Source organism: Sebastes fasciatus, chromosome 17 (genome assembly GCF_043250625.1).
Source record: "Sebastes fasciatus isolate fSebFas1 chromosome 17, fSebFas1.pri, whole genome shotgun sequence".
Taxonomy (NCBI): domain Eukaryota; kingdom Metazoa; phylum Chordata; class Actinopteri; order Perciformes; family Sebastidae; genus Sebastes; species Sebastes fasciatus.
Window position 1 is genome coordinate 24,171,063 of NC_133811.1, and position 18,463 is coordinate 24,189,525.

General features: G+C 42.0%; 2 protein-coding genes across 6 annotated transcripts in view; both read right to left on the minus strand.

Annotated features, from left to right (window-relative positions):
• Nucleotides 1–18,463, minus strand: part of angpt1 (angiopoietin 1) — a 142,128-nt gene that overhangs the window by 54,247 nt on the left and 69,418 nt on the right. For 4 of the 5 annotated variants that reach the window (XM_074613361.1, XM_074613362.1, XM_074613360.1 and 1 more), the window contains exon 9: nt 15,206–18,067. In XM_074613361.1, coding sequence (XP_074469462.1) covers nt 17,904–18,067 — 164 coding nt within the window. In that variant the 3' untranslated portion in view covers nt 15,206–17,903. Of the gene's footprint in view, nt 1–15,205; nt 18,068–18,463 lie in introns of those variants that run through there. The other variant, XR_012590612.1, reaches the window with a different exon arrangement.
• Nucleotides 1,663–5,537, minus strand: abrab (actin binding Rho activating protein b). The gene is made up of 2 exons (XM_074614214.1): nt 4,600–5,537; nt 1,663–3,533 (listed from the first exon to the last, which is right to left on the minus strand). Exons 1-2 carry the CDS (start codon nt 5,379–5,381, stop codon nt 3,050–3,052), a joined length of 1,266 nt encoding a protein of 421 aa, XP_074470315.1. The 5' UTR covers nt 5,382–5,537; the 3' UTR covers nt 1,663–3,049.

Below are 18,463 nucleotides of genomic sequence, written 5' to 3' on the forward strand. Positions count from 1 at the left end.
ACCATCAACTGGAGGTTCCCCACATCCATAGATTCAGGTTTGTGGATGTTAGCAATACAACAGTTGATTTTTACGATGACTGTCTAAATGTGCATACCACAATTATTAGGTCTTCAAATTGACAGCTACAGTAATGACTGTAAATCCTCTTTGGTGTGCTAATTGATCTGAGCACTTCCAACATGACACACCTCCTGTATGTGTCCATTAAACATGCAACTTTTCTTTCTGTCTGTTAACATTGTTAACTGTGTGATATTCTTGTTATCTGTCTGTGTGATGTTGCTGACACTGACAAGTGAGCACAAGGAGGAAGAATGTGTGGCATCTGCAACTTAGTTCAAGGATAAAATATCTCCAAAGGAAGTTAAATGCAGCACATTTGATTGTGACATTTTCATTACTGATATCCCGGAATGATAAACAGATAATTGTACGTGACAGTATGAGGAAGTGTGTCTGTTGTTTTCAGCAGATTTCGTCTGTGTGGTGTGTAACAGGTGTGTCTGTCGGTATGCACGCCTACAGTCTGTTCTTCCTGCTTTGTTCTTTTGTCTTAAGGTCTGCTCAGCCTGTCTGAGGAGTTTGTCTGACTTTGATGGATAAACATCACGTACTTGCAAGTATGTGTCCATGTGTGCTTGTGTTTGTGTGTGGTTGTGCGTCATCTTCCTTCGTGTCGTAATGAGTTTTTGAAGGGAGAAATGTCATGAGTCATAAGTTCAAGCATACTACAGAGACAAAAAGTCAACAAAACAAAGGGTAGAAATGAAAAGAAAGATATTTTTGTAAATAAATGGCAATTGTAAAAGAAGTATAATTATATTGCGCATTTTGGGTTAAAGTTGAGGATCACTTTCTGTTCCACAATGTAGCTATAAAACTTTTTTTCATGTTTAGAACAACAATGGTGGAAACTTTTTTTCTCTGCAGACAGTGAGCTCTGTGTCCTCAGGTCATCTCAGTGGAAAATACCTAAAATAATATCAATCAACTGTGCTGTCACAGTGCCAGCTTGACATGTTGATTAGAATAATTATGAGGATGAAATCTTTCTATTTTTGGAATGATTGATGATTGTGTTGGCAGTCTTCATGGCAAAAAACACAATAACGCTGCCTTCACATGATAAGAAATTTGCTCTTCACTCAGCATGAGGTAGGGCGCAGAGCCTTGCAGGGGCAAAGTCCAGCGCAGGTATAATATGCCATCAAAAAGTGTTCAAGGAACGCCATTCACTGTTTCTAGGCAACAACGACAGTTGATGCTGTTATCTCAGTGGTTTCGCTTTGAAAGGCCAGCGGCAACCGAGGTCAAAGTTGGGATAGTTTGAACTTTGAGCGCAGCGCTGGGTAGCAATTTCGAGCGATGCACCACCCGAAGGAAAAAGAGAAAGAGAGAGAGAGTGATCGTGAGGGCGAGCGGTAACGTTAAAAGGGCGCTGTAGTTCTATGAATGAGAGAAATAAAAGTTATTTTCTGATTGTTTCATGGCGGTTACTCTCTAAAGCACGAATAAATAAACACTCTACATATGATTTACTGTGGAGACAGACGCTCTTAGTTTAATTTTCCTCCTCTGCATTTCATTCGTTACATCCAACGTGCATCAGTAAATATATGCAGCAGTAAAAATCGTCACAGTGAGACAAAACCTCCCCCCCCCCCCACGTGTTTTTTAGATGAAACAAGCGGGCACACTAAACTGCAGGCTGCATAGTGAGTTGACCGCTATGACAACCAGCAGCCCTCGTCCCACGTCATGTTGCTTTTTCATACGTCAGCAGACTAATTACACTAATCTTCGCAGGTCTTTAGACCGCGGTGGAAACGCCGACAACGGTGGGCTGAAAGTACCTTGTAGTTCCTTGAAAAGTAGTTCTTTGGACTTTTGGTGTAAACCCAGCTTTAGAGACCAGCTGGTAAACATAGCGCAGCATTTAGCAGCTAAAGAGCAACATATTTCGTTCAGGATTTGGTGGAGACCAAAAACGGAGCTAAAAGAGAGTAAATATTGGACTTACATTGAACAGGTGGCCACAAACAGGACTCCAAATGAATAATAACGTAACCGTTATCTGCCAAATGTGTAAAATGTTTGCAAACAAGTTCATCATATCAACTTCAAAGGTTGATGATATGTCAATGTTGTGCTCACAACTTGTTTTAGCTGCCCCCAAGTGGCAACAAAATCTGTTATTGCAGGTTACTAACTTCGGTGTTGATAATAGATTTATACTATTATATACAGTATGTGAGATTTACTGCACTTTAATGAGAGTGGCTCAATATGACATGCTCTCTGTTGAAATGGTTTCAAAAAAGAAAACAAATATTGCCTTATATGTCAAACACTAAAAATATCTGCTACTATTGTTTCTGTATGACTCAACAAACCCCTGATAGATTCTACGAACACTCAATAACTGGATATGAAAAGGAAAGTTTTTCTTTTTCTCCCTAGACAGTCATAGTCACCCTTTACATTAATCATTACAGTCCACGAGATGTAAAAGTGCTGTGCTCTGCTCTGTTCCTCTGCATTGTGCCCGGCAGCAGTATAATGACTGCTGAGCTGCAGGTATTCAGGCAATGAAACCCAATCCGTGCTTGAATTACTGTGCTGCGCTATACTGCAAAGCTGCTGGTTATTTGGTACATTAACACGTAGGCTATGAGTAGCTCATTAACATAAGCCATAAAGAAAGTGCAAAAGAGACAAGTATGAGAATCAACTTTGAAAGGAGCCAGAAGCTAGAACTTCAGAGATTGCTGATTTCTCAAAACATTTCCACGACAGCTATGACTCAAATATCCACAACACAGAAAAAAAGAGTCTTCAAGTATTTACAAAATACAAAATATTCTTTGGATAATCCGACTCATTCGCCAAGCTTTGCAGTCTCTGTATTCCTTTGATATTGTACTGCAAGTGTCCACTGAGTAGACCCAGGTCAAATTGTGTTTTAAATCCCCCTCTTAGGCCTGCTTGATAATCACTGAGTAGCTGTAAGAGGATTTCCAGTACAACTTTGACCCGGGTGTTAACATCACACCAGCAGAGTAATGATCACTCCGTCATCCTGGCCTTGCCACAGCATCTCCCCTTCGAACGCCACCTTCCCATGTTTCCTGGCTCTCATCAGAATCCCCACCACCTTGTCGGAGATCCGTACGTATCTGTCAAACAGCTGTCCGAACGTGACGCGGGTCTTTCCGTCCAGCTCCGGGTCGGCCATAGTCCTGATCACGAAACACATGTCGGCTATCTCGCGGTGGATGTGTTGCTCGGCGCGTTTGGCTCTCTCTGCGGTCTTGGTGCCTTCCTTGGGGCGTCCGTAACCCTCTTCGCCCTTCTGGAGGCGGAGGGACATGGAGTAATCGTGGTCGAAATATTCACTGAAGGGGTTCAGTTTCTGGGTAACGGTGTGCTCCGCGGCCCAGCCCTGCCAGCGGCTCTTGAGGTTTCCCACAGCGCTGTATTTCTTGGAGAGGGTGTTGATCTTTTTGGCATCCTCAGCTTCTTTTCTGTACCTGGGAGGGAAGTCAGATTATGTTACAAATAAATATAGAATATACAACACACTCAGTATCTGTTTTGAGCCTGCAAGAGGCAACGGGAGTTGCAAATACTCAACAGTAAGAAGCTGTTGCTTTTTTGATGTGGTCTCAAAGGTGCAATGTGTAAGATGTGGCCAGAATTCTAGTTTAAACAACAAAACAACATTATCAACAGAATGTGAAGCGGTTACAGTGTTGACGTCTATGTATTGTGGTGCAGAGATATCTACTGAAATGAGCATGCTAACCAGCTAGCCCCAGCCCGTCCTGTCTTGTAATACCACTTTGTACCTCGAGAGGCGATATTGAGTCCCTTTAGCGTCCAGTCTGTCCTCAGTTTAGAGGACGAATAAGTGGAGCTGCCCCAAGGGCTTGTCGATCACATTGAAGGTACTGGATCCGTGTACATTTTGATAGTTTGGTTATTGGATAAAATCCAAAGTGTCAGAAAGGAGAAAACTACTCGTATTTTCATTTCGTCCTCAGATCAGTCCAGAATAATTGAAAGTTTGTGAGGAGACCATCATGAGAAGTTGCCTTTGTGCCTTAAACTGCATGAATCACAAAAGTAATGTTCACTTTCCCAAGAGGGAAACCTCCCTGTTCTCTCATGAGTTCATGCCTCTCTAAATATGCTGCGGTTTGAAACCATAATACTGTAAGATAACCTTTGCAATCTTTATTTGATTGTGTTTGTTTAAGTTGTCATGGAATAGGAACTTGATCTTTGTGGAAACTGCTACTTCCTGGAAGACTTCCCATCTAAATCTGTGACCTCATGGAGCCCATTCTGTCGAGTTATCAAGTTGCCTTTCTCTCCAAAACTATCATTGGTTTATACTTAAGATTTATTGTTGTCTGTCAAATGTCTCTTCTCAATATCGTTTATTTTAAGGAAAGATCACATCAAGGAAGTAAATATACAGTTTCATCTGACCTTTAAGAATCCAGTCTCAATATTGTGCCTTGTTTTTCAGCATTTTAAAACAACTTCCTCTCTTTACTGGAAAACCAAATGAAGCATACAGATCATACTCACGTTGGGACTGGAGGTCTTTTAATCCTCAGTGCTGACTCAGAGTCTCCTTCAGAGTCTTTTTGCTCTGCTTCTGTCAAAGAGCCCATCCTGTGTGTTGGAGCATCACCTATGTCCAGTCTCTCTGCCTCAAGATGTCCTCTGTCGTCCTCATTGCCACCACAGGTGCGTCCTTCCCCTGATCCTCCTCCCTCTTTTCCATGCTTCTGCTCCTTCTCCTCCTGCTTCCAGCTTTTGGTCAGAGACGACACCATGTTGGAGCACTTTCTGCGGAGTGTGGGCGAGCTTTTCTTCTTCAGAAGCCTGTCGATCTCCTCTTCTGACGGCAGAGACTCCTTCTTGATCTTCTCGGCCAGGAGCCCGATGCCGGCGCTTTTCTCCTGAACCCCGCTCGTCACCGTCTTCACCACTTGCTTCACCTTGATGCGAGACGGTGGCTCAGCTGAGGTCTTGACCTCCTCAGTCTTGGGTTCATCTTTGGCCTCCTTGTGAGGAGTCTTTGGAGCCTCTCCAGAACTGATTACATGATTTTGAGAAGTTTCCATTGGCTGGATCTCAGCGGGAGGAGGCTTCTTCTTCGGGACCAATGTCTTTCTGGGTTCCTTCGTTGGTTCTCCCAGAGAAGCTGGAGCCCAGCCGCTGGGCTCGCTGGCCTGCTTACTCTCGTTCTCCGACACCCACTGCTGCCAGCTGCCCGTCAGGCTGCACACCAAGCTAATAGCGCGCAGCTTCTTGATGTTCTTGTTTGTGGACGGTTTCCTTTGGCTTGTCTGCTTGTCAGACATAATTACGAATTATTAATGTGTCAATTTAATCCCGCTAAGTGATCGTCCTCAACAGCTGTCAGATTAGCCTGAACATATCCATCTCCTCTCTGCTCCAATCTTTGTTTTCCGTAACTCTGCTTCCAACCCTCACGCTCGCAGCTGCAGCTCTAAAGTGGGGAGAGCAGAACCCCTAACATGATGGTGGAAAGTATTCGAATCATCCGGCGTCCTGATCGTCTTTCCCTGACACCGGTCACCCCAACTGACTCATGTTTCATCACAGATTGCGGAGCTCGTAACTGGAGGTAAATAAGGCAGTAGCCAACGGGGTGCTTAGCAAGGGCACAGATACAAAGACCAGCAAAGAGGTGTCACTTGATATGTCACAGAATACCTTATTAAATTTAGCTCCACCAGATACTAAAATATCTTCAAGCAATGGTATTCAGACCCTTTACTTAAAGTGAGACTATGTAACTCTTGAAAAAAGAAATAACACAAACTTCCTCTTACAAACGATAAGTTGAACTCAAAAGCAGTAAAATACACCAGTACAGTAAGTATTAATGTAGTATATGAACTTGAAGTTACATTCCACCACTGCTCCTTCCTGTTGTCAGGTTAGACAGTAATGACAGTAAAGTTTTCACAGAGTGAAGGGAGGTAGTAAATGAAATGATGACCATTTGCCCACAACTTTTACCAAGGGGCAACAACAAAGTAAGACAATCCCGGGTATTATTTCTTCGACATCTGGAGCACCAGTCAGATATAGCTTTAAAATCTTAGCTACAAATCTTTTCCAGAGGCTTTAAAGGGGAAATACGCCCCTTTTCAAAATTCATACATGTTATTCCTATGGTCTAAGACAGTCCAAAAAATATTAGTGAACATGAACAATTCTCTCCCAAAACCAAAAACTAAAGTGCTAAAACTCACATTTGTGGTGTCATAAAGTATAAAGTCTGGACCTGCTCCATAGACAACGAAATGGAAGATATTACGCTCAATTGGGTATAAAAAAAAGTCAAAAATCAGCCATGCATTCATTGTCTATGGAGCATCGCCAGACTTTATACCCTATGAAGTTTGAGACTTCCTTCTCTGGTTTCTGGCTTTGAGAGAGAGTAGCTCATGTTCACAAATATACATTAAACTTTCCTACACCATGGAAATAACATACTTAAATCCTAAATTTTGGTGGTGTTCCCCTTTAAATACTGAAATTATCTCACAATTTACACTTAAATAAGAAAAAAGAACACTGTTGGAGCTATTTTAGAGTTTATGGACACTATCTGAATCTATCAGACGCAGCCGAGACTTAAACAGAGTATCACAGATACGAGGAGACACTTAATCTGAGGTGAGAAAAGAAACAAGGAGCCTCTGACCAGGAGATAATGTGATACCTGGAGGAGACGAGGATCTCCTGCTTACGCATGAAAGGGTTTAATCTTGCAATGCAGCTGGCACTGATATCACCCACTCACTTAAGAGAGCACAGAACAGCATGCATCCTGATATTAGCAACATCAACATCAAGGCTTCATGCTTTGCTAAACTGGGCCTTGACAGGGGGCGTTTAGTGCTGTTTTAAGAGCTGTGTTTTATGTTCATACATGATGTAGTTTTTATGTGTTTGCAGAGGAGGCTGGTTTATAAATAGAACTTGGCACATAGACGTGAAGTTGCAGCTGTTGGCAGGCTGTCACGGAGAGTGGAAGTGACTCATCGGGTATCAGCACAGGACGTCTCTCCAAACCAAGTCAGCGTGATGATATATAGAGTTTGAGAGGAGGGTTAGTGCTCCTCCACAAGGACAAACAGGCTCACTGCGGCTGCAGGTTCAGGGTGAGAAGATAATGCATGGATGGAATGACTTTTTGCAACTGATGTGGTCTTGTGTCTTTTAGTGAAATCAAACTATTTAGTAATAGTGTATATAGCACTGGTTCCGAACTTGGGCGTCCCGACCCCCACTAGGGGTCGCCAAAGCTTCGTAGGGGGTCACAAGGCCTTCTTGATTTTAACGGCTGTAAGACAACTTTTAATAAGTATATACAGTTGGCTTTTATCTCAGCATTTCATTCATTTCTGTCAAGAAAACTAAACTAAATTGTTATTTTTTATTATTTAAGATATAAATGTAAAATAAATCTCACAGGGTAAGGGCGCGGTGAAGACCTGAACACGTTATAGTTATATTCTCAGAGCCTTCCCTCTCCACTAAACAGTCTTGTTCTGCATTAGAAAAGAATGCAATTAAAACAACCAAAGAGCTAATAGAAAATTGGCCAAGCGTAAAAAAACCCCCACTGAATTTGTAAAAAAAAATTATATGAGTGATTGTTACAAAAAAAAAAATACAATACAGAGAATTGTATGAAAAGTTCCTAAAGAATAACAGAAAAACCCATCTCTGATGCAAAACTCACAGGAAATAATCGTCTCAAAATTCATCCAAATCGCTCGTTTTACACAAACTTCCTGCAGTTATTGCGTTCACTATCTGGGTTAATTGTACAGTTTATCAGTTGTTATGTACTGTTATTGTTATGCATCAAATATAATATGAAAAATCCATAAAATATGCCACTTAGTCAGGGGTAGTCAGTTTACTTAATGATAGAAAGAGGGTCCCCTTAATGAAAAAGGTTGGGAACCAGTGGTATATAGTAGATATATACATATACAGCTACAACTGCTACATGTACAGACGTCACTAAATCCCATCAGCTTCCTTTTGTTATTTTTAGTTACAATAAAAACTATGTATACAGTAGATAAAACACTCCTGCTAACATGTTGGTGTTTTATTTTTAATACCTCCTACGTTAGAGTTTTGGATTGTATAATAATAATGGCCAGAAGTCACATTAAGGACACACAGTCCATCTGTCACATCAAGGACAGCCCTCAAACCCTGTTTCTTTTGTGGAGCACCACCTGGAGCTTTACTAAAGCTGGATATCACCTCTAAGGCTGCTTGTATTTTTATGTGACAGCAGATCTTCAGGGACCTGGAGAATGTTTGATGGCAGTGTCGGTAACATAATCTGTACCATCTCTTCTTTAGACTGTGGCAAATGTCCTTACCTACCACACAGTAATGTCACAGCTAAAGAGTTTTATGTTAATCAGGAAGAGAGAATAACAGGACTTGATTTTGTCTTTCAGTCATTTACATTGTTAAATGGACATACAGTTTGACACAAAAGGTCAGGTTTAGTTTTAGAGTGGTTTTAAACATGTAGGGTGAATGTGAGGGTGGCGGTCCACCAGTAGAGGTTGCTATGGTTTCACTGTTGAAGCACTGTAACACTCCACAATCTCACTATCTAGCCCCATGCATAAACATGCACACCTTTCTACTAATGAACCAGCAACCAGTCCTACTGTAGATTGAATTAGAGCACAGTGACGTGCACTGTATACCACATTTTATCATATTATTTTATCATATTAAAGAAAGTAATTTTATCCCACTATCTACCTGTTTGATTTATTTGGATTTTGTAGAGTGAAAAATAGGGAAGGATTATCTGATAACTAACTCTGGATTTGACTATTAGTGCATTTTACAACTTTTAGAATAAGGGCTATTCAAGTGTTTGTACTGGTGAGTTGATTTACCTAAAAAAACGTTCCGCTGATTTACAGACGACTCTTTCCCAATGCAAGTCTGTGGGAAAAAGTGTTTTTGGGCCCGATGGCATCACATGACGGACACGGATGTTGTAGTACTGCCGTTTGACCAATACGAAAATTGGCTTCAAAGCCTGGCGCTCTTCCTGGGGGCTTGGAGCTGGCGGCTAGCAGCTAACCGTGCTAACAGCACGAACAGTGCAAACAACGGCAACAGTGCTGACAGAGCTAACAGTGCTTACCTGGGTGGGAACCGGTGGGTGCTACGCTTCCGTGAGCTATAACCGCAGTCAGCAGTGTAGAGCGCGGCCGGCCCGGCTACGCAAACAAAGAGAGAAGCTTGGATTACAACACACACAGAGGGAGAGTGACTTCATTCTCTGCTCAGGTAGACATTACTACTCTATATCTTTACAAAGAAAATAGTTTTTTGCTGCTATATTAAAGCTCTGAATCCCATATAGAGCATCTTTAAAGGCTACTGTGGTGATTTGGGCCAAATAGAGACCGGGTGGTCGACCCCACTGAAGGAAGACGATGTCCAAATCCGGACCGAATGCACCTGTGGTGCTTATCAACATCTGCACTGCTGCTGCTGCTTTGTTTACCTTCCACTGCTTGTTCTGAGCTTGTTTTATTTGGCCGTCTTCATTATTGCGCATTAATTGTACAGGAATGCATCTGTGAGGCTCTCTCAAGCTGTTCCTCTGACCTCTGATTTGTGTTATGCTTGGGGTGATCTTATTGCACATAATTGGAATCCTGTTGTTGCAATGATCAGATCAACATCCCAGAGTGTAAGAGATATATTCATAACTATCATCTCTGTTGCAGCAGTAGCTTAGTTTATTTGTAAAAAGGAGTAAATGAAACAGCTGTAACCCGGGATTCGGAGGATGTTTTTCACTTCTCGTCTGCAGAGTTTGATGGATTTAACGTCTCTTCATATCCGGGCTAATCAACAAAAACATCTGTAGCAGTCAAACATATGGCTCTTGACAAATCATCTGAAATAACTACACTAAAAGTACAGTTCTGATCCAACTAGGGTTCTCGCCTTTCCTCGATGCTGACCTCAACAAAAAAAGAGGTCAGCCGCACAAATCTGTCCTGGCCCAGGAAGAGTAAACCACTATGTAATCCACTAATACTTCCTTCCGAAGGGGCTGAGTGTTATTGTTTGGCTGTGCCACTTGGCCCTGATAAATAAAGATGGGAAAGAAAGTGAATTAAAGCAAGCTCAACGCAGAGGGGTCGACGAGGGCCGGCCAGGACGCTGAGAGAGGAATCCTCGTCTCCTGCAGAGGACCTCGACAGGATGACGAAGAGCACCGCTGGAGCCAGACCGAGTCATTAGAGTCATCTGAGGGAGAAGTAAAGGTCCCTGCTTTGGATTTATGTGACAGGTTTCATGACAATGTTTTACATGATGAAGAGGATGGAAGCAGAGGAGGAAGGAGTATGATAAAAGATAAAACAGGAGCTCTTTGGAGTGGCAACTGTTTACAGTTGTATAGAGGCTTTAAACGGCGCTGTTTCATGTTAGAGATATTTTTCTGTGTCACAGATAACTGGCTTTAAACAGCATTAAGAGCAGCTCTTTGTAGCCAGCTGTGTATATGCCACTTCATTGGAGATATTCAATGAGGTAAGTTGTTTAATGAAGTCATGTCAAAATGAAACTTCATTCTTTATCTTTTTTTCAGCACTATTTCTAATAATAACACTCAAAATGTGTAATGGTAAATCTCTTTTACAAGGTTTCTAAATGAAATATAGTTCATATGAGGACTAACTGGACTGAGTTCAGAACAGAATTAGCAAATACATGAAGTGTAGCCACATGACATTAATGCTAATAGCATGAGAACACTCAGCACCTCCAAGTGGTTTACCAAAGATCTTACCTTTACCAATATCTTTGACATTCTCAGTCATATTATGATCAAAAATACAGAAAACAGAGTGAGAGAATTTACTTTTGGTCTTCCCATGATGGATGGCCTTCAGGAGACTGATTCTACTTACTTTTGATCATATGACTTGTGGAATATCTCATATTATGAGAGGGGGGATGATGTGTTAGTTAGGGTGACAGGACTGAGTGAAAACCTGGGGACGCTGCTAAACTGTGTCTTTTAAAGGTAGAGTTGGTAAAGATTTTAGAAGCATTTTTTGTTATCTAAGTTGAAATTCTCATTACATCCCTACAACAATCAATAAATCAAATGCTCTGACAAAAATAAAGAAATGGAAGAAATAATTGAATTAATCCCGAATGTAATGATTGGACGGGCTACCTGTCTACCTGCCTGCCTGCACACAAGAGGCTCGTTCGAGATGAGCCAGGCCTGCGCAGAATCGATCACCGGCGATCGCCGCGCAATGCATGCCGGTTAGATTTTTTGTACGACTTGATGCCGACATGCTCTGACGTCATGCACACATGGGTAACGATAACCTTCATTTGAAAATTAGGACAACTTTTCAAAGCTTGTTGATTTGCATGCTGCACCCTCTGCATTCGAGAGATATTGAATGTGTTAGTAAAACATCTGGCCTATTTGCTTTGAGACATGGTCTTGTTACCAGAGATCTTATAAAAACATGTTGCTCTTGGCTTCGCACCGCGTCAGTCAGCTATCACACTTCATTACTTCTGACCGCAGCAGCCTCTGGAGCAATAATTGGCCACACACTTCTCACTCGTTACATCAACTTTTATAACGTTACCAACACTGAGCTCTGAAATCAAAAAGCCCCCAAAATAGGATCGGCGCGTTCATACTTCCACCGTTTCTTTATCCAACTTATCATACTTTCTGACGTCCATACTGGTTTCCCATGGGGTTTTTTTTGTGTGAATTTTCCAACATGTCACATGAATAGAAAATAACATTTTATGAATTACACAAACGAGCAATCTATAGCTTCAGCTTCCCAGGACGTCTTAACATGATTTAAAGTCTCTCTGATTTGGCCTTTACTAACATCCGAAAGAGAGAGATCCTTTGAAGCTCTTTTCATCCAACTAAGAAGCCTTCATGCTATTATCAGTTTGAGTGGCTCCTGCCGGGACCTGCAGCCTTTCTCTGCTTCACACCCTCTTTGTACACCAAGTGTCGTTTTCACTCCCACAGACCATCAATCATATCGAGCTCCTTTGGAGTTTTTCGAGATGAGGGAGTCCCTCACCTCAGCTCACGTTTACTTTCTTATTCTGCTTTTATTTATTTTGCTAAACCGCAGGAGTTTGTACTCAAACCAGCATTGTGCGATCCAAAATGTCTTTTTTCTCCCAACAGTTGGACAGTATATCTCTTACTTTGATAAATAATATGGGCAAATGGCAACTATTCTTGTTGTAAAAGTCAAGTAACTGGCGGATAAAAGTTTGTAGTCTCGAGAAATCAGAGATCAGTTAAAGCTGGAGGAGGCAAGATTGGAGCAAATATGATTAAAAAAAATATTTTTTTGAAATGGTCGCTATATCCTGACAGTAGTGCATGAGACAGGTGAAAAAAAACATGTGCCTCTGTGTCCTCCGGTGTCCTCCGGTGTCCTCCGGTGCTCCTGATGGCATCTGCAAGACTTCACAGACCGGAGGAAAACAACCAATCAGAGCCGATATTGATTCATATTTGATCAACGCTGCCTAATTTCAACGTTTGATCGGAGTGTGCAAGTGATTGACAGCTACCTCCGTTGAATGAACAGCCAATAGGAATGCTCTCTCTCTCAAATGACCTGTGATTGGCCGAAGTCTCTCGATTTTCTAAAGCCTGAAAACAGAGCCATGAGGAGGTGCAGAAGTCTAGTTTTCTCTCAGAACACTTGAATTACTTTATGCTGAAAAGTTATTACGGATATTTTGACCAATGATGCCAAAAATATTCTGCCTCCTGCCACTTTAACTCTCTGAAATACATTAACTTGACATGGATATTGTCTCAGTTTGACACAATGCTCAGTGCACAGTGTATAACTCAACGCCAAACCTTAACAGTTCTGCAGAGACCACACAGTAGGTTTGGGATTATAGATTCCACTGCAGTGGAAATGGAGATGACTTGGAGTTGCACACATTGATGTCAGCTTCAATATGAGATTTTAGGGGGACTTGCATGTGATGATTTCATGAGTTCATTCCCCAGCGCCCGTTTAGCTTTTTAAAATGTTTGCTTTATCGGCGGTCGATGTCCGTGCCAGTCATGTGGTTAAACAGATGAGCTCTTTAGTTGCTGTCTTGCCCCGCAACATGAAAAACATTTAAGACCCAAGTAATTAATTTAAACACAAGCAGAATGATGTCACAGAATGATGTCACGGTCACAGAGAACCAAAACACGGGGCTTTCTTCTTCCCTCACGATGCTGTACAACTGGCAGTACGCAACGAGCTAAACACACTTCCAATAAAGTTTGACGCAGTTGGCATTTGAAGACTTTACTGGAGGAAAATATGAATTCTGTATTGCACCCAATATAATTGCCAATACACCGTCCATAATTCTCGACTGAGAAAGAGGCAGAAAAGAGGCGCGGAGAGAACCCCAAATCACGAGATGCCGATTCACAGGGGACTAAAATTATCATATGACCTCTGTGTTTGGCGAAATATGGTAGGTAATTTGTGGTGCAATTTTTACTTGACAAATTACGGATATGGCAGATTCACATGGGATTAAGATCACAGACAACCGCTGCAATTATTACACATTACTAGCGGTCCAAAAGTAATACTAGTCCCGTGCGAATATGGCTACAGAGTCCACAAGAGTAGAATAAATAAAGTAAAAAGGCGCTTTAACTGTTACTCTGAATGCAGTATTAGCAACACATTAGCCTAGCTAGTAATGGCTAACTTAGTAAGCGTTACACTGCTCGAAGAAAAATGTAATAAACATATCTTCCAGGTGAGCTGCGACCACACTTTCGGCCCCACTGACCTGTGTTGTCACCATAACAACTAACAACAACCATTTTCCTTTGTACTAGTCAAATGACCATGGAAAACAGTCTATTCTACTAATATTTATAAGGAACATATACTGCATATTTGCATTGTGTTTTTAGAGCAGTCTTCTGTAACTGTACTTTGCTTTAATTAAAGCTGCAAATTGGGTGTCATGATAATTTTTCATTAAGGGTTAAGAATTGTGGTCTTAAAGGCATTTTATGATTAAAAATGAGGGTTACAGACACATGTTCTATTTTTACTTTGACTTCCTTTCTCTACGTATCCTCCTCCATGTTTTTATTCATGTCCATGTGAGCAGGTGGTCTCTTCAGGGGATTCAATGGCCCTGAGTGTTCATACTGCAGGTACTGTGCTCTGTCATATCTGATTTGGTTGACGTCCAGACGCTGTCCGTCCGCATGCAGCTCAGACCCTCAGGGAGTCCCATCGCCTCGCCGGCCCTCAGCTCTTCCTCAGTTAACAGGAAGGGATCCACTTTCAGCAGAGCAGCCCGGCCGTGGATGGAAGGAGATGGTGGTGCGTGCGTACGTGCAGAGATGACAAGTGAAACGCCACTTTGCTTTGACACCCTGATTGTCCACCGGAGACAAAACCTCCCCCAGTTTAGAAGTGCTTCTCGGTACCTCCTGGTCCCTCACACCAACAAAGGACAGCGCTTAAGACCCACATAGGTGTTTGCCAGCGTGTGCGGACTCTCTTCACACTTCTCAATAGAACACATTCCAGCGAGGGTGTCGGGTCAGTGCAGGCGCCGAAGGACACGCGGCGGTTTTGCAGGCTGCAGTAATTTGTTTAACCTCTGATTAGGCCCAGGAATGTCAACTATGAGGAGACGCTACAGGTCCCGGCAGCGTCGTTTGGCACGTTGGCAATCTGTCATTGCCACTAGCGAGCGAGCAAACGAGTCGCCGTTTGAGACAATAGCCGCTCCACTGCCTGGGCAGAGTTTAATGTTGAAACATCTGGTTTGAGCGGAAGAAAGCACGTCTATCTATGTGATTCATCTCATGTCTTTCTGTGCAATAAGCTGGCCTCGCATGACATACAGTAAAGCATTTGTATCAGAAGATTTAACTGATGTTGAAGATATTATCATGAAAGGAAGCTTTTTTTTTAAGCATGTCTTTTTAAAGAAAGACATAATGAAGGGCAACCCTGACTTTAAACCTATCGTCACATCAATTTGGCACAGAAAGTGCAGCCTAAACAGCAGATTGAAAACATTTTCTCTTTTATTCAATCTAGCAACACAACACTGACCACATGTTTTACGAAAGACGTTTAAATAAATCTGCAAATCTGGAATCGAATGAGGTAAAAGCAGAGTTATCAAAGGCACATTTCCCCAGGGTTATTATCTTAACTTCTATGTTTTATGCTCAACTTCAAAACATCATTGTACCTCTGGCAGAGTAAAAACAGGGAAAAAAAAGAACGGCTTTCCTCAGGAAAGCTGCTTTGCGTACACACACGTTAAATTATACCATTTTAGTATGCTAATAAACATGTCAATTGCAGTTTTACAAGTTCCAGATACACTCTATCTTCTCTGCACATGCAACTTTAGCAGATACTCCACAGTAGATTCTGTTGTTGTAAAGCTGGAAGTTATGAAATATGTGTTCACACGGATCACTTGGTGGAATCATTAATTTCATGCTTCATATCCAACTCTAACTCCTTTTTTTTTCTAAGCTGCGTTGATGAGAAACAGAAACTGGCTGGATTCTAAGGCATGTTATTGTCTGTGAAAAATATGTTGGATGTAACTTGTCTTAATGATCTGCTTTGTCTTAAAGGGATAGGTGGGGTGATTTGAAGTGGGGTTGTATGAGGTACTTCTCCATAGTCAGTGTATCCTACAGTAGATGACGGTCGGCACACCCCCAGTTTGGAGAAACAGACAGGAGTTACGGCAAGGAAGCAAAGCAATGCGCTGCTGTTGACAAAAAATGTGGACGTGTGACGTATTGAAAAATCAATATCAGTTTAAAGGTATAATTTGTAACCATTGCTGTTGTAAACACACAGCATTCACTACTCCTCGTCGGCTCAACGAGCGAGCGAGGGAGACAGAGAGTGGCGATGGTCGAGCAAGCTACAGAGTGAATGAAGTGAGGGAGCGGCGTTAGGGAGAACAAAGCAGCGAATCAGAGTAATAAAACGTTATTATCTGATTGTTTCCCGGCGGTTACATTCTAAAACACAAATAAACACACAACTAACTTCGCACAACCCTGCGGGAAGGTGCAGTGTTTCCGGATTTTGAATGAATGCAGCCGAAGTCTGTGTGTGTTGCTCAGCGCTGCTGGGTCTTTCTTTTAGGTGGCTAAACTACGTTTTGCTGCTGCCCCCGTCCCCGCTTTGCTTCCGTAGAATAACTCCTGTCTGCTTCTCCAAACTGGGGGCATGCCGACCATCATCTACTGTAGGTAATACACTGACTATGGATAAGTACCTCATACAACCCCACTTCAAAAAATCAGAACTATCCCTTTAATGCTGATTTCACACCAGGCAGTGGCAAAGTGCGGCCAACATTTTTCTGCGGCCGGGAGGTGTGTTCATGTGTTTCAGACGGGAAGAAATACTTTGTAACATAGGTCACCATGTCACAGGAATCACAGGATCTGTCCTCTGTGGCCGCACTTCACCGCTTAAAGTTAAACTTTTAGTTTGGCCGCAGCTCGCTGAGCTCGGGGGCGGCTGCTGCATCTTTTCATAGACATTGCGTGGCAGCTCGCCGCAGGCCGCACTTCACTGCTAATCCGGTGTGAATTCGGCATAAGGTAAGAGGTTAGGACCAGTCTGAAAGGGGTTTTATAATGTCATTTACAGTTTTAGAAATAAGATTCAGAGAGTTTTGTACATGTGGGACACCAGCTTAATATAAGCATTTACATCTTTGTAAATATGCATGGATCATGACGAGGTCATCATCACACTCAGGAATATACTGTATAGCTGTATCACTTGTTGTATAACGTCCTTTCTCTCCCCCCCCCCCCGTGTGCACACAGCTGTAATTGTTATATATCACTAATTATATGCATTTGTATTAATGTCCTTGTTTTTCATATTCAGCAGAGGTATGGTGATCACTCATAATCGGAGCCTTGGCCGGTATTAGTCGTCTCTCAGCCAATAACAAAAAGCAAATGGATCCAAGTCCAGAATCTCACCCAATAAAAACCAAACATCTTGAACTCTAAAAATAATCACACTCTGTCAAGACAGCTAGTGCCAGCAAGTGACCCTCCTGACTCATCACTTGAGTTGTTTAAGGTCACCTTAAAACTGAGCGTGTGTTTTATACTTAATGCAGACAGAAATTACAGTAAAAAAGACAATTTCATCTCACTTTGGATATTGTATACAGTTGGGATAACAAAAATAATACTAAAAAAACACAATATATAATACAATGGTAATATTATGGGCTGTGTTCTGTGGGCAACATTTTAATAAAAAAGCAATTTGTCTCCTTCGAGCGTTCCAGAGAAGTTCTGTCCAGCAGGTCAAGAGTCAGTGCTGCTCTGTGATAGCTGCTTTCCATTCAGAAGAATTCAAATCATCCAAGTTATTACAGCACAGGTCCCCAGGTAAATGGAAAAAAACGTTGTGATTTGACATCATGCTTGAATCTGCTTGGGAACAGACATCAGTTTCAGGTGTCTTTGCTCTGCTGTCCTCCCCATGGCTGCTTTCCAGTCCATCGAGGGGAAAGGTTACGAGGCAACAGCGGAGGACAGCGATAGCCGTTGCTCTGGAGAGGAACCAGGTTGAATAAAAAAAGATTCATTGGACGACTCTCCCGGTGGGGGCGGCGAAATGAGATGAGACAAGAGGATAAAATGGGAAGCGTCCCTCTAATGTGCTACATAGCTGTTTGGAAGTTAAGAGTTCAAAAGACTAGGAGAAGTCCAGGGGGCGGATCATCATGACCGTGGCTCGTAGCGAGTAGCTGGGACCCTTGAAGTAGTGCCACTTGATACCGTTCAGCTTCCCCACATGTTGTCCTTGGGTGAAGTACATGCCGTTAAGGTTGGACGGGCCGCAGGCATCAAACCACCAACCTGAATAAGCACAAAATTCATATTAGTTGCAAATAGAGCTGTCAGTCGATTAAAAATAGTTCATCGTGATTAATCACAAATTAATCACACATTTTTTATCTGTTCAAAATGTTCCTTAAAGGGAGATTTGTCAAGTATTTAATACTCTTATCAACATGGGAGTGGACAAATATGCTGCTTTATGCAAATGTATGTATACATTTCTTATTGGAAATCAATTAAGATACAAAACAATGACAAATATTGTCCAGAAACCCTCACAGGTACTGCATTTAGCATAAAAGATATGCTCAAATCATAACATGGCAAACTGCAGCCCAACAGACAACAACAGCTGTCAGTGTGTCAGTGTGCTGACTTGACTGTGACTTGTCCAAAACTGCATGTGATTATCAT

Excerpts from the sequence above, each read along its gene's own strand:
- abrab (XM_074614214.1), bottom strand. The coding sequence starts at position 5,381 with ATGTCTGACAAGCAGACAAGCCAAAGGAAACCGTCCACAAACAAGAAC. Across the intron at positions 3,534-4,599 it reads AAAAGACCTCCAGTCCCAAC|GTACAGAAAAGAAGCTGAGG; the intron begins GTGAGTATGATC and ends CTTCCCTCCCAG.